At 44.7% G+C, this 23,635-nt stretch overlaps 1 protein-coding gene across 1 annotated transcript in view; it reads left to right on the top strand.

Moving 5' to 3' along the window:
• The window catches only part of b4galt2 (UDP-Gal:betaGlcNAc beta 1,4- galactosyltransferase, polypeptide 2), a 92,228-nt gene extending 71,996 nt beyond the window's left edge, over nt 1-20,232 (top strand). Inside the window, exons 6-7 of the mRNA XM_056597105.1 lie at nt 11,303-11,407; nt 18,597-20,232. Of these exons, the coding sequence (XP_056453080.1) occupies nt 11,303-11,407; nt 18,597-18,747 (256 nt within the window). The 3' untranslated portion in view covers nt 18,748-20,232. The remainder of the gene's footprint in view (nt 1-11,302; nt 11,408-18,596) is intronic.
• The last annotated feature ends 3,403 nt before the right edge of the window (nt 20,233-23,635 follow it).

The following is a 23,635-nucleotide window of genomic DNA, read 5'->3' on the forward strand; positions in this document are numbered from 1 at the left end:
TATTATACAACGGGGGACCTAAATCCAGCGATCTGATTGGTTCCCAACTGTTGTATAATGAGCGTATACATAACTGCTATGACGGCCGATCATTTTGTGAAAGTTTGCATATCACTCCGCGCCTGGAAGTAGAAACAGTTACAAATGTTGTTACTCCGGGAGTGAGCAAGGCGATGGAGAGACTAACGAAAGCTTAGGCACACGGCGAGTGAACTGCTCCATAGGATAAATTGCCGGCGAACCGCTCTATCGGAGCCTTCTCTCGGAGGGACGCTAAAGTGTGTTGCATAGCGACCGTCGATGCATAGCGGCAGCCAGGAGGGGCTACTTTGACTTTCTTGGTTTCTTTTTAAATGTAGTGTGTCTATGACTTTCGTTTCGCCATAACAGTACCCGTTGAATAAAAGCAATAGATCACTTCAGTCAGTGGCATGTGCTCATTATACCACTGTGAAGGGGGTCGCCGGCCCTCCGCTGCACGTCGGGGCCGGACAACGCCCCTTAACAGTGGTATAATGAGCACATACCACAGCCTGGCGTGATCTATTGCTTAAATCTAGAAGACAGAATCTAGAATTGAATATACCTCAATTAGAATAATTAACCTATGAAAACAAAACTGAGGAGGATCTCTGTGGAGACAGAGCTGGTTCCGATGACGCACGGTGTCAAGGATCACGACAGAACCCGCATCGCTGAAGACAACGAAGAAGCGTTGCACTGATATCAAACTGAAAGAACATGTGAGTGATGCTTTGCAGCACAGGCCACAGAACTAACTTTGCAGCTTAAAGTTAAGCAGTAACCGTTATCGTGCATCCTTCTTGATCAACAGTCCAGCGTGTGCTCTTCGTCCCATAGAAAATAATTGGATAGTGCCACTCCCATTACACAAAGGGGTAACACCCGATCTATAAGGACGTTTATCGAGGACAAAACATAAAACAGATAATTGCACACAGAAGACCATTTCCTTTTCCATCCATAGCCAAGCGATGCTGTGGTATCACTCATTTAGCAGCCACATCCTCCCAATGGGATGACCCACTGTTGCGAGCACACAATATACCCCGACAAGAGGATTAGACAATTAAAGACAAAGTCGACTAAATGTCTCGCTGTTGAAAAGTCCAAATCTTCTAAGGTTTGGGGTCACCCCTAATTATAATACCCACACAGACATGGATGTGCTGTGATAAGGAGCGTGGTAGTATTCCTCCATGGCGTTAGGATACAGAGTCCGATCAGAGAGCTGGCTGGCTCGTCCCCCACCGTGTGCCCAGCGGGCGGCTGTGAACAGGGGTTAACGTGCTCGCTGGCCTGATAGACAACACTCTTTTTTGTGTGTTGTCCCGTGTTGACAGCCGTCGGTGTCTGTGCGCACACACACACACACACACACACACACACACACACACACACACACACACACACACACACACACACACACACACACACACACACACACACACACACACACACACACATACATTCAGGCTGATCGAGAGACTGATGCAACACGTATTGGCTCACACACGCACTGGCAGGTAATCCAATAACCCTTGGCACGTCAACTGAGTGCACGAACGCTAGTGCGCACGCATGCTGCAGCTCGACGTGTGACGCTCCCAAGTGAACAATAGGAAGGAATAAGGCGCAAATTAACCGCTTTTTTTATGTATTTGGATATGGTTATTTGGGATTTAAATAAATATATTTAAAAGAAGGCCCCTGAATGTGATGCCTTCTTTCTAAACCTCTGCGGTTTGCTTCTCCGGATGAATACACCTTGAATACAATATGTATGTGGCTATTTCCATCCCTCTCTATTTTGTTCCATCTCTGCTTTTGTTCCAGGATCATAGAAGTCTCTCGATTCCCAAAAAGATGAGTTCATTTTGACTATTTATCTAATCTAGTCTAAACCACAAAAGCAATTTCGAGGACTGTGTAGGTGAAGGACAGGCAAAATATGAGTTTCTCTTTGTGCATACATCTCTTAGTGTGTGTACATGTGTGTGTGTTTGTGTGTGTGTGTGTGTGTGTGTGTGTGTGTGTGTGTGTGTGTGTGTGTGTGTCTGTGTGTGTGTGTGTGTGTGTGTGTGTGTGTGTGTGTGTGTGTGTGTGTACATTTGTGTGTGTACATGTGTCTGTGAATTTGTGTGTGTGTGAGTGTGTGCGTGTGTGTGTGTTTGTGTTTATTTTTGTGTCTATATGTGAGCATCAATGATGGCCAGCCATGAATGACAGCCATCTGACACATAACCTTTTTGTGTTGATCTTTTTATAGAGCGGTATCTCCATCAGACAGTATAGGGGCCTCCAGAGCCACTGCCGCACTCCAGCCCGGCTATTTTCTGCATCTATGCAACAATGGCTCGACATGCTATGGGATATAGTTCTGATCCTCCGCCATTAAAAGGAACCCGTAATAGAAACAGGGAACAACTGAGATGTCCCACCACTCAACATGATGCACGGCGCTCGCCTAGCCCTCAGCTCTTCCTCCTTTCACATATCTTTGACGCAGGGCTTACCGCGGCTGCCTGCCGTGTGCATTGTGTGCTATCTAAAGTGCATTGCATGTCACAGTGCTGGAGGCGCGTTATCCCATGATTACAATGTATTGAGCTCTTTGGATTGGATTAGGAAGAGAATCTCCCAAATTGGCAATGTTTTACCTTTTGACCTCAAATAGATTTTATTCCGAGACGCTAAATACATTTATTATAAGCAGGCAGATAGATGGAGCTAAAGGGAGGGAGAGATAGGCAGCGAGTGACACAGAGAGAGTGAGAGAGCGTGAGCAGTAAAGAGACATAGAGGGAGGGAAATAATGAGAGAGCGACGGGGGAGAGAGATGGAGGGATAGAGAGGGGGGAGAGGGAGATTTATACAGTGTGTGCAGCTGAACCACGTAGCGTGGAGGAGAGCTTTCAAAGTGGACAGCACACAACCCGGCTGGCTGGTGAGCCTCGTAGAGCAGGGGTTTAGTGGTGGATCGCAGGAACAATAGGTTCCAAAGACCACAGGATAGACACAGGCCAGCCACCAACCGCAGGTCTCGCTCACAAATGACCTCACTGCCAGCTCCCTTCAAGCCCGTACATTGTAATGTACAAAATAATAAGGATTCACAGGAACACACACACACACACACACATACACACACACCGAATAATATGGAGCATATCGGTCTGAATCACATATCGTCCTCCCGAGCCCTCATCCCCTCTCCTCCTGTCTCTTCCTCTCTTCAAGTCCCACTTTCTGTGTGGCTTCAGCCAGCCGGTTTGAGCAGGATTGCCCTTGATAGAAACACAGTGTACCATGTGCAGTTGTGTGGCGGCCAAACGTGTCAGGCACGCTATCAAAACATGTGACGATACGTTTCGTAAGGCATTCCTGTGTGTTTCCATGCCACAAAGCTCTCCCAGCAACACGTGTCCTGATGGAGACGCTCCGTGGGGATGATCTGACTAACATGACCGGCAATAACAGCAGACATTAGTCCCGGTAGTGCCCTGAGGCCAGATTGCTCAGAAATACTGGAGCTATTCAGCACAGGTCCACATTGGGCCTTGAATGTCCTCGAATGAGCCGCCTTTGGTGACACCTCTCGTGGGCCAGCACAGGCTCAGGTCCCCAGCGGCCCTTCAGGGGTGGTTGCGTCTCCAAGAACGACAGAAACATTCAAAAGAGGTTGAACTACCTGCCGGAGGTTAGCATCACATCCACTATCTTTTTCCAGAGCCAAAACGTTCCCCTCCGTAAAGCAGACACCGCTTAGTATTTCTCAGCTGGTCTTCAACCCACTTTACAATAACTTGCGGGGAAAAGTAAAAGTGAGTGGTTGGATTAGCATCCCTTAAGAAACATTATTAACAATGATTTTATACTGATATTAGCTTCTGCTGTAGAGATAAAGTCGCTACAGTGCCTTATGGGTAGAGGGGAGCTTTGTCTCAGGAATGAGAGAGAGAGAGAGAGAGAGAGAGAGAGAGAGAGAGAGAGAGAGAGAGAGAGAGAGAGGGAGAGACAGAGTGGGAGAGAGGAAGAGGGAGAGAGAGACAGAGAGAGCGAGGGAGTTAGAGAGAGAGAAAGTAAAATCAGACATCCGCTTGTAAACTCTGCTTTCTTGACCTTTGTGTCTCGATAGTTTCCAAAGGGACGTAAAGAACGCTCTGATAACAAAAGTCACATGTTCAGGTGCCCTGCAACAGAGAGTATGTCCAACAGGCGACATGCAGAAGATGTTTAACACCTGCTCAGGCCGGCGACAGCCACAGATATCATATTTTCCGATCACAGCATTTTTGCAGACTTATTGATTGCTGCTGGTATGCTATTAGAATTAAAACAAATATGAGTTGCATCAAAAAGAAATACCCTATCCTAGCTTTAAGGGTGTTAACATTTATAATGCTAACATAGTTTACTATCTCTGTCTCTCTCCCTGTTTATCCCTCTCTTCCTCTATCTTAACCAACCATGTCTCCTGTTACACTCTCTCTCTCTCTCTCTCTCTCTCTCTCTCTCTCCTCACCCTGACTCGTTGCCATACAGACTGACTTCTGTGGACCACGGCCCAAAATGAGTTTTTTTGCCAGCTTAGTGCCAGCCCCAGGGGAATATTTGTCCTTGTTAGTGTGGCCTTGCCCATGGGCACGGGCAGTGAACATGCTGCTCTTACACAACCCGCTATGCCTCTAATACTCCTCCGAGAGGTCCCTCCAGCATCTGTGGAGCCAAGGAAAGAAAGGAGGAATGAAAGAGGGAAAGAGAGAGCAATATAGGGACAGAGATATCAAAGTCAGGGTACATATTTATATGCCCTTGCTGTATATTTTTCGCACCGCATATTTTGAGAAAGATTTAGGTTTTATACTATTCCATTTTTTTGGGGCTTTTTAAATCTGGTTTAAGCAAAGTTGTGTGAGGAAAGATATGCTCTGCCGCTTTAATATAAACAAATACAAACAAAATGGTGTGAATTAAAAATGTGAAGAGGAACTGAATCTACAGTTAGAAGCATCACACTGTAGCGTGAACAAAAACTACAGATTACTGGAGATGGAATTTCACATGGGAGATGGAGATGGAGAGAGAGAGAGAGAGAGAGAGAGAGAGAGAGAGAGAGAGAGAGAGAGAGAGAGAGAGAGAGAGAGAGAGAGAGAGAGAGGAAGGAAAGACAAATTAGTTTTGGCCTCTGGGCCCTAGAAAGTACCCTGGCCCTCCAGGGCTGTCACGCAAGGCTGGTTTCCACATCTCTCTCTCTCTCTCTCTCTCTCTCTCTCTCTCTCTCTCTCTCTCTTTCCCGTCTCTCTCTCTATCCTGTCTCTCTCTTTATCCCTCTCTCTCCCTCTCGTGGCTATTGCATCTCATTGGCTACCCATGACCCCCCCATGACCTAACCAACGTTAGGTCCTGGGGGCCTGACCTAACGAACCAAACCCGTTTGCAAAAATATGCATTCATTTCAAAACGGTCAGGTCAGTGAGTCACAGACACAAAGCAAATCTTTACGTTACAAAATGGACCTCTGATTGGGTTAGCCCGGTAAAGTGAGTTTAGCCTGAGCATGTAACAGACAACACACAGCCACATAAAAGCAAATGAAGGAGAAGCCGTTCTGCCTTGTCATCCCTTCTTCCATAATAAATGGTACAGTCCGGTGTAAATATGCATTGCTCCGCTCTTCGTAAACAAGTACAACGCACCACTTCTCCCTCACAGCGCGACCCGCCTCGTCCATCTCTTAAACCCAACACGAAATATACTGTGATGAACTCCTGCACTGTCTCGCCCTACCGTGCACTCTCTCTCCATAAATAAGACAATAAAACCCTATCCCCCCGACACACACACAAACACACACACGCATACGGCTTGAACAGACACACACGTACACACACCCACACACATACGATATGGGCCGTTGTGCATGGCTCGAGAAGATTGAACGGACAAGGCAGCCAAAATAAACAGCATTAATTAATGCCGTTGATTGGCTGTCGGCTTGGTATGTTATGATGACCCCTGACCCCTGATATGCGTGCCTCGCCTCCGAAACCGCAGGGCATATTTCTGACACGCATGCTTCAAAAACCCATTGGTTAAAAATGTTCTCAATGGTAAAAGTAAATGTAGATATTATAACTAACTTATTTTCGCGTGAATGTGTTTCCTGTGGTTTCGCTGATCAGATTGTGGCTACTTGGTATTGAATATTCCCTGTGGGGAGTTTAAACGGCGTCTGCCAGCGAACTTTAGAAGAAGTTTGCTGATGCGGCTCAGCCTTCTCCTTTACTCCCCACTTTAAAGCTGGATGCATGCAAAGCTCTCTGTCCTTCTAACTCTTTCTCTCTGTCTCTCTTGCTCTCTCTGTATTTCTCCCTGTCTTTCTGTCTCTCTCTCTATATCGACCATGTCTTTCTGTCTCTCGCTCTCTCTCTATCTCTTTCTCCCTATTTCTCTCTGTCTATCTCTTTCTCTCACTCTCAGTCTGTCCCTATTTCTTTCTCTCACTCTCACCCTCTCTATTTCTCTCCCTATTTCTCTCTCTCCCTCTCTCTATTTCTCTCTCTCTCTCTCACTTTCTATTTATCTCCCTATTTCTCTCCCTCCCGCTGTCTCTCTCTCACTCTCACTCTCTCTCTCTCTGCCCCTCACTCTCTCCCCCTCTCCTTCTCCTTCTTTTCATCTCAAACTGTCATTCCTCCTCTGATCTCTTGAGCCGCTGCGTTTGATCTCGCTGCGTGGAGACGGATCATGTGTCTCCAGTGACAGATGGAGGCTAGGTGGTTGGCGAAGGAGAAGATGGGCTAGTTAACCCAGCAGGAGCAGGAGCAGAGGAGACAATACTACTGGGGGGCCGCTGTTCAGAGTTGGAGGGAGATGTTGTGATTGTGAAAAGTAAGGTCACCGTTAGCTAGAGTCGAATGCAGAAAAGGCGAGTGGGATGGGATTGTGGAAGAGCGGGCCTCACATGGATATTTGGGGATATTCAGAATCAATAATATTCAATCAGCTTTTTGTATTTCTTTCCCTCCCACTTTGCGAAACAGCAGCAGTAAAGTGGCTGCCTACGAAATAATCAATCACCCTCTCTCTATCTCTTTTTTCTCCCCATTGCTCTTTGCAATCTTTTTCTATCTTTAATTCCCTTCTCTTTTTTTGGCGCCTGCAGTCTCTCAGACCAAAACAGACAGGCACACATACACACACACTCAGACATGCACACACACACACAAACACACACTCAGACATGCACACACACACAAACACGCACACACACACACACACACACACACACACACACACACACACACACACACACACACACACACACACACACACACACTCAGACATGCACAAACAAACACACACACACACACACACACACACACTCAGACATGCACAAACAAACACACGCACACAAACACACTCTGACATACACTGACAAACGCATACACACACAAACACACAAACCCACACACCTCATTTATTTCTCCCTCCCTGTCTGTATTTGGAGATCCAACACCCAACCATTCCCACCACCACCACCACCACCACCACCACCACCACCACCACCACCCGCCTCCCCCAGCTCCCTTCTCATCCCAGGTCTGGCTGCGTGAGCCGGGGCTTGGACGTTAGACTTAACGCCCCTCCTCCACCTCAACGCTCTAATGCAATTAACTCCACTGGTGGGAATAGTAGGCGAGAGAGACTAGCTAGAGAAACCCCTGATTAATCCAATCAACCATGGGGCCCTGCGCGTTAGAACACACACACATAGACACGCACACACACACACACACACACATACTCATACACAGGCACACACACACACACATACATACAGTCATACACAGAGACACATACACGCATAGATACAAACACACACACAACGCACAAATTGACACACACGAACACAGACAGACACACACACACACACACACACACACACACACACACACACACACACACACACACACACACACACACACACACACACACACACACACACACAAATACAGCAACACACGCACACACAGACTACATTGCTTCAGGCTGCAAATGAAGCCTTTCATGGTCGATCATATTAGCTGGCAGATATTTTTCTAAGGGGTTGGGGCCGACGGACAATTGGCAGAGCAGACCATGTACTGTAGGGGCTTTTATTTTTGGGTGGGCTTTCTATACTGATTTCTGCTCTAAAAATTTACTCTAAAAAGATGTGAAAATGTAGCCTGGCTATTGCCAGACCAAGCTCAATCATAGATTGCACATTAGTCTGGGGAAGCTGCTGCTATTCCTTCAGCACAAGAGGCGTGATCAACGGCCCTGGTTCAACTGACTCTGTGCGCCATTGGCTGCTTGCCGTCACGTCCTTGTCGTAATTGTGTTAAATCAGCCAATAGCCTGCCAGGGGGAAAAGCCAGCTTGGTGATTGGCTCCCGCAAAAACGGATCGAAACTAGAAAGAAATGTATTGGTCTTTTCCCGAACCTTCTGCAGGGCAAACTCAAATTGAAAAAAAAAAACGTAAAACAAAAAAAGAAATGAAGAGAAGTAGGATAGATGGCACCCTTAACTTGAGGTTTTCAAGGAGAACTGGCGATGTGGCTGTACCCTCATCTCCCCCCAAAGCCACGTCTCCTTCTTTTCTTTTCCCACTGTTCACCACACCGTCAGGTCTTTGGCCGGGCACTTTCATCCAGGGCCACTTGCAGTGAATCCAGACGCGTGTCCTCCACAGTCAGGGCTTACGCATCTTGCTCACGGATCTCGCCTACGGTCGACGAATTCGAACCCGCTTCCCCTCGTCTGGGAGTCCAACGCCCGAAGCAGCCGCCACGCTGCCCTGCGCTAACAGCGGAGAGAAGGCCCGGGCGTGTTCCTTTGACGTCCTGGCCTTCGCTGTGCCGCTCACTAACCACACATCGGGGGGGACCGAAGCACTGATACATCACAAGTCATCCCCTCACCACCGTTCCACTGTGTTTATCTTCACTGAATCACGCTGGCACAGTGTGCGGCCGCTAATACCTTCCTATTATTAGGAGGGCTCCAGCGATGCTGTGGTCCATTATTAGACGCCGGAGCTCCCAGTAAGTGTCGAGTCATACTTGACACTTAATAGGCCAATAGAGACTTGTAAAGTTAGGATCACCCAGCGCACGGGCGTTAAGGGGGATAATTACTCTCTGGCTTTCATAAAGCCGCGCAGTTAGCAGATTCATGTTAACTTGCCTGTTACGTACGTACATGAATATACGCCCAAAACAAAGTACATGATGGGAGCGGAATATGTTGAATAGTGTAGTGTACTACTAGGAGTTTTCATTCTGTTATTTTTGATCAACATCAAAAGATTTCATTTACATTTGTTCATATGTTATTTTTAGAACAAGAGCGGGTCAAGAATAAGAACATGAATAATAATTCAGGAAGATGACAGCGCATTGGGGGGGGGGGGGGGGCAGTGGAGACAAAAAGACAGAAAGACAGGAGGAAAGAAGAACATGGAAAGAAAATATTAATATTACTGACAAGACGGACAGGATCAGAAGAATCAGAGCGTGGAAGACGGTGAAAAAAACAACCCCTACGAAAAGTACACATCACCACACACACACACCATGAAAACCAATTCCCAGGCATGCAGTCATACACACACATGCATACAGATTGTTATCAGCCAACCGTGCTGGGCTGGAGCTGGCCTGAGTGCAACAACGTGGTACTACCAGTGCTTGGATGCTACCCACACGATGTACCCAGGCCCTTAGTTTGGACTGCGGTCCTGAGGACCAGAGTCTTGCACATATTGTTATGATCATTAGGCCTTCCGAGTTCTGTACAATGGCCTGTATCAAACATAAAGGACGGGTGCTGTAGCTAGGCTTCCTTATCAGTCTGTTTGCCAACAATGGCAGTGTAATAACATACTTATATAATTCATTATAATTAATTACTTGGAATAATATTAGTATAATTATATAATTACACAACACTTGTTGTAGACCTATTCAGTTAAATAGTTTTGTCCAATTTGATTGATTTGTTTTAGATTCATTTCATATATTTGGTATCATATATTTGTTTTCGTTAGAGACTCGCCTTTTTTTGCTTCCTTATCCAAATAGCTTTTGGAAATGAGAATAGATTTCTCAAGTCTTGTTTTAAATTGTACACATTGGACAATGGGTTACATATAGTTCCCATAGTGTGAAACATGTCCTTGAGATAAGGTGCAACCAGATAAATTACCAATATCAGTGACCAAACAATGTGAACATTGTCCACCGTCTATATAACAAGAAACGTGCATCAAACCTTTTGGTTCTGCAATTAAATATCGTCAAATTAAAAAATCGAACTGCTTCTCATCTCATCTTCTCTCGCGTGGGTATACCATCAAAGCATCTGTAGTCACACAGTGGGAAGCTCAAGATTTGGGTGGAACTATACAAAGGTGCATCAAAGGTGTGACTATACAGTACCATCGTCTCTGCCATTCCTTTGTGGATGGCTGTGAGTTAGAGGAAGCTGTGTTGATGGCATTACCTCATACCTCATCTGTAGTTGCATTAGAGCTGGAGCTGGCTATGGATGCCCTCTGCTATCCCATCTAACACCTAAATGCAATCTCAGAGCTCTTTCAGTTGTTCTGGGGTTCTAGCCTTGGTCTGAAAAATGAATCCCTCTCTAACCAGAGGCTTATTATTCTGGTTTTGTGTACCCTGTCCTGATGCTCGCAGCTTTGTACATTGTTCAGGTTTCACTCTCAGGTCAAGGAACATTGAATCTAGCCATTGTATTTGTCGCTGAGACTTTTCATTGGAAGCATTATATTCCCAGTGCATCTGGCTCAACGTGAATCAGAGAATATTCAAACAGGGGGGAGCAGAACACCTCGGCCGAGACACTATGTTCACTTCTCTGCACCTTATCATTTTGAAAAGTCGGTGCAACCAATACCTCATACATAACCAGTCAACAAGGCTCAGATTGTGCTGTCTAGATTTCTCTATTCATATATGCGTGTGTCTGTGACGTCTGTGTGTGTGTTTGTCTGTTTGTGTGTGTTTCTGTGTGTGTGTGTGTGTGGCAGTGTATTTGTGTTTTCTGTGTGTGTATATCACCGTGTATGTCTACGGCAAATCAGAGCAAAGCATTTATCCCTTTCAAGAAACATGGATGGAAATAAGAATAAATGCAGAGTCCCCAGCCCCCTTCCCCCCCACCTCCCCCATGGCCGTATGATCCTCTGAACAAGGGCCGCTGTGTTCCAGGATCACTCTGAACGGGATGAAGGTGTCCCGGCCGGACGTCCGGATCGGCCGCTACAGGATGATCAAACACGAGAGAGACAAACACAACGAGCCCAACCCTCAGAGGTACTGCATCATCATCACAACAACACCTCATCTCTCTCTCTCTCTCTCTCTCTCTCTCTCTCTCTCTCTCTCTCTCTCTCTCTCGCTCTCGCTCTCTCTCACACTTACTCTTTCTCGCTCTCTCTCGCAATTTCTCGCTCTCTCACTTTCCCCTACCTTATCTCACTTTCTCTCTCTCTCTCACTTTCTCTCTCTCTCTCTCTCTCTCTCGATAGCTAGCTCTATCTCTCTTGCTTTCTGTCTTTCTCGTTCTCCCACTCTCGCTCTCTCTCTCTCTCTCTAGATCTCATCGTTACGTTGTTTTTTTTATGTTCATCTCTATTGCACGCACGCCCTTGCTCTCTTTCCTCTCGCTCTCTCACTCTCCTCTCTCTCTCTGATATTATATATCCCTGTTTCTTTCTGTTTGATGTGTTGTGTCAAGGTGGTATCAAAGTCACTCCGTGATGTCACACTATGGCTCGTGGATTGAGAGGACTTGAAAGAGTGTTTTTTTCAGCAGTCATCATAAATATAGTAGTTTGTTTCCCTTCATGCTACCTCTGGTACACTCTGTTAGAGTACGATTTATAAAAACGACCTTCAAACCACAGTCCTGCTGGTTAGGGAACTGAATTCTCTACTATAGTGTAGCTTAACACGATGGAAACACGTCTCTATCTTTTTCTGACCTCTGGGAATCAGACCAGTTCGCTTCAACTCACAAGTTATGTTCTTCCAGTTGGATGGAAAAAAAAGCCTATTTGACTAAAAGGTAATAACATTGGTATTTTTCTATCACAAGACTTTACAGCAATAGTACTACTACTACTCCTGTTACTACTAGTAGTAGTAGCAAGACTACTAATAGTATGACTACTATGTCTGCTACTGTTACTGTAACCACTTCTACTACTATAACTACTAATGCTAAAAAACGTATAACAACAATATACTTCTACTGATACTCCCGCTACTACTATAATTTATTCTACTAGGATTAGTACTACTGTTACTAATCCTAGTAATAATAATTTCAAAGTAAATGTATACCTTATTCAGGTGACCTTGAGTGCTATGAAAGGCGCCATCAAATAAAATTTACTATTATTATTATTATTATTATTATTATTATTCAGGATTGGTAAAGGGCGGTGTGGACAATTTGGACGGATTCGAAAAAGGTTTCTAAAGCTATAGAAGCCAGCTTGGTTGAGTCACCGCTCAAAGGTCTGACATCTCCACATTTCCATACTTATTGAAAACCCTGAAAGATTAATCTCGGGGGATAATGAAACGTACAGAGCAGGACATATTTAACGCACAATATTCATGTCCTCAACTCCCCTTTTCATTTACTGCCCCCCCCCCAGAATTGTTTCTGAGAGAATGAAGGACATGTTCCTTCATGCTGCTTCCACCAGCCCCTCAGATGAGCCCATAAATCCCTAAAGTCAAACCTCCATCAAAGGCTCAGACCGGACAGTAGCAGACCGCCATCAAACCTGCATCGGAAAGGTTTCGGTTGGCCTCCAGACATCAGACGACAGTGTGGGTGGATGTTGCCGAATAATAGAGGACATATCAAACAAAAATTAATAATAATACAAACACAGAACTTCAACTCTAGATGGTCGTCAGCCCGGCGGTTGTTTAATTGGCGTCTGAGGCGTCCTTCTCTCCGTGTGCGTCCGCTCGTCACGTGTGTTTCAGACGGGGTTGACAACATGGCGGCGGCGGCCTGTTGGTGTTGCGGCGTGTTGATGAACGAGGCTGAGGACCCCGAGATGAGCCCCCCTCCCCCTCCTCTTAAACACGTTAATCACCGCCACCGTAGCACCTCACATTAAGCCGCTTAAACGTGGATTACAGCGGTGTATTCTCCACCGCGCCCGCCCGCCTGCTTTCACGCCCGGTTAAGCACCACAACATCCCCGCCCCCCCCCAACCCCAAAACACTTTTTTGTTCTCTGTAAATAAATAAACTAAAATCAATAGCCGTCATAGCTGCGATAGATGGTGACAGAGATAAAGTGGGCTGTCTCACAGCCTAAGTAATCCCTTTCAAGGTGACGTTGGTGCGTTGCTTTGGTTTAAAGTGAGATCTGATGACAAAAAATCGTGTTCATTGAAGTTCTGGTCGAGTACGCTCAATACGTTTGAGAGGATGTTGCTTCAGTATACCTCTATACAATGATGCTAGCCAAGGCTAGACCATTTGTTCAGCATTATGGTCGCTCTCTTCCTCAGTTTATTCCTCCATAGCGTGTACTGGGGGGAAACTGGGCTGTGTTAATATCATGGTTATTAAACACCCCAAAACCAGAATTTCAAAAGAGTAAAAATTCAAAGGACACCTGGGGGCCGCAGCTGCTTGTAGGCCCCAGGAGGGCCCCTTCTTTCCCCCTCCCGCATGTGCATACGAGTAATGAGGTGTATGATAATAAGGACACGGTCATTATTGACATTCTCCTGTACATAACTAGACCACCAACAACTCAATATTCACTAGTAGCTTTTTCATTTAATTGAATTAACTAACAGCTAATAATTAACTTCTGTGCAGATGATCATTCACCTACCTGATGATCATTCACCTACCTGATGATCATTCATTCATCTTCTTTATTCAAGGATCTCGCAGGAATTATTGATGGGGACTCTCATTCACATATTTACAAATGAAAACCAAACAGAGAAAACTACACACAGTTACGGGACAGTTATTAAGAACATTCCTCCAGCGTCCGACAGGTAGAAGTGTAGATTATCAACAGGTTGATTATTTTTAGTCCGCTGCACTAACGCAAATAAGATTCAGCTCAATTGCGCCCTGAGTGTCATCGGAGCATGTCGAAGGGGAACTAAAGATCCAATGCAACATGGATGTAATTTAAGATTCTATTTTAACGACCAGGGCTTCATAAATAAAGAAATACCATTGGTTAACACGCCTGCTGGCCTGAGCAGACAAACAGACCTTTTCATATTGTATACTATGAGCCTCATTTATATGTATTATACACAGTACTTGAAGGACGTGAGTACTGTGTATAATATATATATATATTGTATCCATTATATATGGACCACGTCATCGTTCACTGTTGAGGGTCTGAAAGCTCCCACTGTAATTACCCGCTTAAATGTCAACCCTAGATATGGAAGCAGTCAGGGACACGCTGGTCTAGTTGCCTTCATCAAAATCAATACATCAACACAAAGGTGTGTGTTTGTGTGCATGTGATCTCTCTCTCTCACCCTCTCTTTCTCTAACTATGTGTCTCTACCTCTCTCTGGTTAAAAGGTGTCCCCAACTGGGACCTTTTTATTTGTGTTGGGGAGGATAATAGAGAATTTAACTCTCTATCAGAGGAGCAAATGGTGTGTCGGTCATGTAAACACTCTCCTCACCAGCTCCTGGGCACTCATTAAAATGTGAAATGGGCCTTTTGGTTTTCTAAGATATCACGTATCTCATGTGCTTCTTATAATTAGCCTGACTCAGAACAAAAGAAAGTTCTGATCAGAAGTGATGAAAAGTTGCTATGTTTCCAGTAAGGCTTGGAGTTCTTCATGTATTATCAATCTTCAAAACACAAAGATCCGCCCAATTAAGAAGTATAACACAATAACAACAAGGGAGGATAACTGAAGAAATCCATTTTCGAAACACAATTCATTCACTTTACTAGCCTTGGGTTTATGTACACAAATACAAAGTGACGGTCAGAATCTCGGCGGTTCAACATTATGCCGGCTCCTCTGCACGTTCCCAAGGTGTTAGATAAGCCTGTTGTCGAGACAGGAATGGATAATCAAAGCCTTTAAATAGTTTGTCTGGAGGAGCTGTGATGTGGACAAAAGAAGTATCTGGACTGTGTGATGCATGTCTGATTCCTCACAACACACGCACGCGTCTGCGCACACACACACACAAACACACACACAAATGCACATGAAAGCCAGCAAACCCAAGTATCTTCATGCTAATACACACACACACACACAAACACCTACAGGCACACACACACACACGCACACACACACACACACACACACACACACACACACACACACACACACACACACACACACACACACACACACACACACACACACACAGGAATCCATTCAGTTCATCTCTTGAGAGGCTGGTTAGGCATAGCAATGAGATGTCAGTCCAGTGTAGAGAGAAAGAGACACATTCATCACTATCCCCCTAAAGTGTACACAGACACACACGCACACACGCACAAACATACACACACATACAAACACACACAGGCATACATACACACAAACACACACACGCCAACACACACATGCCCACACGCAGTCGCCCACACAGACGCAGACATGCTGTCTCACTATCAGTACCTAATGCATTACAAAGAAACAACTTGCCCAGTAGCATGGCTCTATATCGAATTCATATGATAACAGTCTGGGGCGAATACTGCGGATGTGGGTCTGTGGGGGTGTGCTTGCTCAGCAATAGATTATAAAATAATTGAGCATTAACAGGTCTTCAGTCTAAAGTCTAATCTCGAACGAGGTCACCAATTTTCCAATGCATGCTAAAGTGAGATTTAACCAGAGTCCACTCAAAATATTACCACAATAAAGGGGGGAAATAGCACTTTCTTTCTGTCCCTGACCTAATAAGGTGTCATCATTATTAAAGGATATCTTTAAATATAATCCTGGGAGACTATGGTGGATTTAAACTGGAGCACGTTCCCCTCCATGCCGACACGGCGGCAGAAAGCAGGCTAACCAGCTCATCCTGGCTAGTGTCCTCACCAGCGAACATCCAGTACATGTCATAATGATGCAACACATGCACGTTAAAATGTCACGTATAATATAGAACGTGATTGGTTCAGTTCACACGGTCATGCTGAGAAGCAGGCTTGAGATTGCTCCATGTTCAGTTTAATGTTTTTTTTATTAAATGTAATTGTGTTATTTTGCCTATTTTAGGATCCAATTTAGAATGCAAGGCAAGCTACCGACACACAGATAGTTTGTTAATATGCATATCCACTACCGTAGAGCGAGATATTTATGTAAATATCCAAGTAGTACACCCCATGTCTCTGTATTCCTAATGAAAAATTCCCAGATTGTGTGTGTGTGTGTGTGTGTGTGTGTGTGTGTGTGTGTGTGTGTGTGTGTGTGTGTGTGTGTGTGTGTGTGTGTGTGTGTGTGTGTGTGTGTGTGTGTGTGTGTGTGTGTGTGTTGCGTTCTTGCACATGTGCATGTATGTGCTATAGGTGCTAGCATTCCTGCCACGTGTCTCAAGCCGCTGTTCTTTATATATTCATAGATCTCAGTGTCTGTCCTTCTCACTCGCCCTTAGCGTTCCCCTAAGCCTGATTCAGTATAAATCTTCTGCATTATGTCCCTCCCTGGCCTCGTTGTTTTTCGCTATTCTCTTTGTTCTCTTTAAACCAACGCGCTCTAGCAGCTTCTGCAGCGCAGAGCTGACCTGGCGTGACGGGGAACAATCGGCCATTCCACCGTTACCCCGAGTTGAAGTTCAGGGAAGGAAGGCTGCTTACCAATGCCTTTAGAGATTTAGAGAAGGTTTTATGGTTTGCCTTTTCCTTTTTTGCTAAGCGTGTGTGTGTGTGTGTGTGTGTGTGTGTGTGTGTGTGTGGGTGTGGGGGTGTGTGTATACGTATGTGTGCGTGCACTTCCAGAATGTAGACAGAAGGGTCTTTTGTCTGCATCTTTCGGAAGAGCAGCGTCCTTCTGAAGAGACGATACACAAGGCTGGATGTGGCCTCATAAGGCCGGAGATATATTTGCTCTTTAGCCACCTACCTTAAGGAAAACGGTCTGTCCCTTGAACAGAAGTGTTCACACACTCGGCTTTGTACCTTGCTTGTTTCTTGGGGATTCCACTAGAGGGCACACGGGGGAACTTACACAACTTCTGAATTGCATGATGTAAACAATAAACCAGCGGCAATGACACAACATGCAGATGTGTGTAACTGGAAACTTGGTCTATTAGCTTGTCTTCAAAGCTGTCCTCGGCTGACTTGCCTGCTGACCACTGACCCTGTTCGATCCCCATGCTGTACCCACACTGCCCCCGCAGTTCATGTGCATACTGCATCTCACATTGTGTTTACCACTGAGGATTTGCACCACTAACCCTCCAAAGGGACGCAGGATACGCGAGGCAGCCACCACTCTCACGCGAATGCGTGGTTAAAGGCAAGCCTCCGACTTAACCGCATACCTGCTACGTCCTGACGTTTATCCAGAAACATAAATCACTGTGGGACGCGTTGTATAGAAGTGTCCGGTAAATATTCAGAGAAGATGAGTGTGAGGTGATATCCAAATGACAAATACACCTATAGACAACCTTGATGCTAGGATTACTCGGTATTGCGCTATTTTGTTTTTTTGTTGCCTTGGCAGAAAAAAAAGGATTCCTGTGTGATATAACGCCTTGATTATCTCTCAAGACACCCGCAGTTTGGATAATTGGTTGAGTGTGGGAGTGTTGATCCTTTGGTGATCACTTTAACCCATCCCCCCTCCCATCCACTGCCCATACTGTATACTGACTCATTGCTTTGACTACATAAGATATAACATTTATATACATTTTGCACTCATAAGCTTTTTGAAAGAACAGGGTATTTCTCCAAGTGATTGATAGTATAAACATAACTAAACCCGGGCCCCTTATTAACCTTGACCAGAGCACCTATACTAATGGGGCAACACTAGTCTGGGACGTGATCATAGAAAGGCAAATGGTACTTGAGGACCTCAGTATATTTGGATTATTGAGCAAAATAAGGTCACAGCACCACCTGATGGTCAAGGTTTGCATGGCAGAAAAGGACTCCAAAGAAATATACAACTGTTACTGTTTTTTATGTGGGTTTTGATGTGTGTGTGTGTGTGTGTGTGTGTGTGTGTGTGTGTGTGTGTGTGTGTGTGTGTGTGTGTGTGTGTGTGTGTGTGTGTGTGTGTGTGTGTGTGTGTGTGTGTGTGTTTTTATCAGACACACACACACACACACACACACACACACACACACACACACACACACACACACACACACACACACACACACACACAGGTGACCAGCTGTGATGGTTCGATGATGGTGTTGGATGTGAGCTACATCCCGTTACGTGACACGCACACTCTTCTCCTCTTTGTGAATCTCCACCAGGTTCAACAAGATCCAGAACACCAAGAACACCATGAGGAGGGACGGCATCAGCTCCCTCACCTACCGGCTGGTGCAGGTCAAGAGGTTCCCTCTGTACACCGACATCTCGGTGGAGATCGGGAAGCCCCCGCCCAGGCCCTTCAAGGGATAGAGACGGGGACGGAGAGGGAGGGGGTCAGGGAGACGGAGTAAGAGAGAGAGAAGACACTGAGGTGGGACAGCACTCGCTCAGGCTGCAGTGAGAGAGAGAGAGAGAGAGAGAGAGAGAGAGAAAGAGAGAGAGAGAGAGAGAGAGAGAGAGAGAGGAAGAGAGAGAGACAGACTAGATCAAGTGTCAAACTCTCCCAGACAGCCGATGAGATTATAGAGAGAGCTGGTGCATTAGGTGTAGATGCATCACAAAGCACATCAGTCTCTCTCTCTCTCTCCTCTCCTCTTCCGGCTCTGCGCTTCAAACTCTCCCTCTCTCCATCAACGTCTCTTTCTAACAGCCAATGGCAGGCTGCCAGCTGAAGGACCCTGGCCAATCAGAGACTCTCAGAGTGTTCCCAGAGCCTGAGCTTGGACTGGGATGGTTTGAAACATTGCGATCGCAATTGCCTCGGAAAAACGTGGACGGCGTTTTGCTGGATGATCTTAGGGGATTGTGTGCAGTCCTCGAACAATATCCATGGAAGGCCCTTGGTCTATTATCTTGTAATGGATGTCTGTTCTTTATTTGGTTCATAAAGTCCTGGAAGTGAACGACAATGGACCTAATTGAGGAAGTAGGGATATGTGCACAAGATAGTTCATTCAGTAGGAGACGTCCCGCTACGTAGCACAGGAAGGTGAAATCCAGGTGTGTGCATCTTTTTTTCAGGATAACAAATGCTCATGAACATCGTCGCTGAGGATGATAAGGAAGTACAACGGTGGGCGGAGCTGACATTCTTAACCGGGAACAGAGTTATAAAGTTCTCAAGAAATGTTACAAAAGTAAACTAGTGACAGAGAACTGGGGGCGGAGGGGGGAGACAAATTCAACAGTTCAGCTGTCATAAAAGGATTGCGATAAGAAAAGATACGATCCACATTTCAACGATATCGGATAATCAAAGTTCAGCATCGAGAGCGTCCCTCTCCAGAAGAGTGTGTTTATCGCGGAGCACGAAACGCTGTTTCTGGAACAAAAAAGCTTTCAGATCCACAGTGGTTCATCACCTTAAAATAGATACATGGACTCAAACTTTGGAAACAGTGAGAGTCTTACAGCACTTTTCAAATGTCAAGAGTTTTAGAGAAAGTTCAAACACATTGGAAACCCAAACTAACAGTTTTTTTTGTTTTTTATGCAGTTGGAAATTCAGTGTAACTGTCCCTGGAGCACCTTTGAATTTCAACCAGAGAGTAAAAGGAAAGAAGTGGGCTTTACTTTATGAGCACTCACAATGCTGAAACACAAGCCTGCACTCTGCACAGAATGCCTGCGTGTCCCACAGTACTGTTTGATCTCGGAAAAGACAAACATATAGATTGATGCGTTAAATGTTCAGACTTTAGGCATTCAGAGATTTTAACAGATATGAATGTGCCATTTCAGCTTTTTTGGTCTGGGCATAACATCCGTATGGTGTGTGTAGATGGAGATGTAAAAGTACAGCTTTTATTTTATTTTACTTGAAATCATGCTGTGGACAAAACATTCCCAAGAGTTTCCGTTGGTTTAAGCATCTATTAGTTTTGAGCTTTGTAGGAATAAGACACTTATTTTGGAAAGTTTTTGCCATTCAGTGACTTTTTACTCGTTCCATAAAAGATTGGCCGAGAACTAAGTAATTTTTTTATGACATTGTAACCCTGGTGTTTAATAAAGAACTATTATAGATTGATAAAAGCTGGGCATAGCTGTCATCAGTATGCCAATCTTTTATGCTGTTATTAACTCAATCTTTTAACAAGACCATCATACCCAGAAGGGGGAACTAGAAGATTATGGGGAATTTGGTGGTGGTTATTGGGACATTTTTCTGTTTTACGAAATGCAAATTGATGGCTTTAACGAACTCCTCGTTCTGATATGACAGTTAAAGAGATTATTATTTGAAATTATCACAACTTTTTTATTTCACTTTTCTTGTTTTTGGTCATGCCTTACATACAACGTTTATATACCGGCACACACATATATATATATATATATACACACACATATATATATATTTGTATATATATATATATATATACCCACACATATACATATATACATATATATATATATATATATATATATATATATATATATATATATTTATATATATATATATATATATATACAGTATATATATATATATACATATACAGTATATATATATATATATATACAGTATATATATATATATATATATATATATACACACACATATATATATATTTGTATGTGCATTGCATCCTGCTGATAATATCAGGCAGAAGGACTCTGTCAGAAACGATGACAATATGTTTGCCATTTCTCTCTCTCTCTCTCTCTCTCTCTCTCTCTCTCTCTCTCTCTCTCTCTCTCTCTCTCTCTCTCTCTCTCTCTCTCTCATGTGTTTTTATTTCCTGGTGTCTCTTGAGGCATCTGTATGTGGGTCACACGGATGTGTATGAGTGCCTTTTTTTGTTTTGGTGTGAATTAGGTTTCCGGTGTGGGTCAACATCCACCACTATACACATCTGCACTGTGGAGTATACTGGCGCCCCCCTCCCCCCCATCCTGCTCCTCTCATGAAAACGGGGCAGTTTCTAATGCAGTTGTTTTATATTGTTTTTCTGACTCTATCTCTGATGGCGAACTCAATATAAGCTTACTGTGTAAAAAGTTATTTTGTGCATTCTCTCCGATTCTCCCTCAGAGGCTGTGGAATCGCTGTTGAAAATGTTTGCGGTTTTATCATGGATATTTCAGAGAGAAAATGCGGTTATGGAGAGCAGAGTTCACGAGTAACAGGAGACATTGACATCTAGATACAGATATGTTCATCGAGATTTACAAGCTTTTCGGTAAAAAAAATATTGGGATATTCCTAAATGTATACTTTACTTCAAGGGTGAAATATTTGACATCTTGGCTGTTCTGCCGCAGTGGAGCCGACTGGACATTGAAACCTGCGGGTCTTTTTAAACCTTTACTGTATCTATAGCTAGGTTTTTTTGTACATTGAATGTTGAAAATGTTAAATCTTATATAGAATGCATTATGCCCTATTCAACCTTTTTCTATACAATCAATAAATCTGATGATTAAATAATCAGTGTGTGTGTGTGTGGGTGTGGGTGTGGGTGTGGGTGTGGGTTTGGGTGTGTGTCTGTGGGTGTGTACACACCTACATGCGCACACTTTCACACACATCCAGAATTGAGTAAGTTGACCCAAAAGTAGAACAGACAAATGGTACAAGCAAGGTTTCTGTTTTTGTTTTGTAGCCGGTAAGCCTCCACTTTGAGACATTTAGGTGCAGACCGACATGCAGCCAGCAGGATCATCATGGTTGTCAATGCACATGCATCTGGTGCAGAAGTCCTTCACACCGAGTTCGGAATCCCCTGGTTCCTGAAGTATCAATGGTTTCTCCCGCAGCAAAACCCCTGTCCAAGGTGCCTGCGCCCAATGTGTTCACCCTTTGGTCAGCCATCGTCGGTATTTGCTTGGATGCACCCGGCCGGTAGAGGCTCTGAAAGTGTCAAAGTACAAAAAGGGCCAATGCCCGAACGCTTACAGGACAAACGGGTCGTCTGCTGGAAAGTATGCTCCACCCTGTGGTAGCCTCACTGTGGACCACCGCTACATTCTGGCTGTTCCAACATAGAGCAGGGTTACGAAAACACACGCGTACATACGACTTATCATTTTGAAATATACCTGCCTACTTTATCTATAATATATCTATATAAAGTAGGACTATATCCGTCGGACACTTCTTTACAGCAAGGAGGCACACCGCGGTCGGTGCTGACAGAGGCCACCCTGGTGGAGAACCTTTGGAGGGCTGGAGGTGAGCCCAACGTTTGCTCCCTCTGAACCTCCCACATAAGGTCTGCTTCGAAGTTTCCAACGGCAGGTTCAGAGTCGTACAGAGCTGCTGCTCCGCGCATTGCACCCTCTTCGACCCCTCTTCTGAGCGGTGAGTCCACTAACCAGGCCGTGAGTCCACTAACCAGGCCGTGATTCCACTAACCAGGCCGTGAGTCCACTAACCAGGCCGTGAGTCCACTAACCAGGCCAGGTTATGTGGGCTCCCAGGCCAACCGAGTGCTGACCTGTGAACACAACTCCCAGGCCGGGCTCCATGTCTCAGTGACCCTGAGGGTAAGGGAAACTTGACCCCTAGGTCACCTAATCATTGCATCACTTCCTGTATGGCTAGAGCCTACAAATTAAGGGATTAGACCCAAATGGCCTGATAGACATAAAGGATTTCAGACATCTCTGTATTACTCCCCTCAGTATTATTAATTTATTACATTTATGGGGCCCTCATTTCACTCACCCATTAATGTTATTTTTTTAACATCTAATGTCCGCTCAGTGAGGGATTGCATCACTTCTTGTAGGGCTTCAGCCACCAAATTGATCATCTTGTATGTACTTGAGGCCCTCTTTCATATAAAATAAAGACCCTAGGTCTCTAGCTAGCTCCCTTGTGTTCCTATAGGGCAATGATTGTAATTTTTGTAGTCTTTTACCTTATTGAATGCATTTCCACCTCAAAAATGTTAAAAGCTCATTATTGTATTTCACATAATGTATACGTACAATAAACCTTTGGAGTGGACCCCTTAGTGAAGCAATGGCGAACATAACTCCCGGTTTGTCCCACAAAAACACGTCCAGAGGGAGCTATAGTCTGAATTCTAAAGATGAAGAGGAAGGGCATCATACCTTGGGCAGTGTAGCATCTGCGTATTTATTGAAAGAAAATCGTGAAAACGTTACACACAATGACATTTATCTGAGCTCAGATAACTGCACAACACAAAGACAGTGTTGACAAGAAATGATTCAAACAAAATGCAAG

The sequence above is a fragment of the Gadus chalcogrammus genome, chromosome 8 (genome assembly GCF_026213295.1).
Source record: "Gadus chalcogrammus isolate NIFS_2021 chromosome 8, NIFS_Gcha_1.0, whole genome shotgun sequence".
Lineage (NCBI taxonomy): Eukaryota > Metazoa > Chordata > Actinopteri > Gadiformes > Gadidae > Gadus > Gadus chalcogrammus.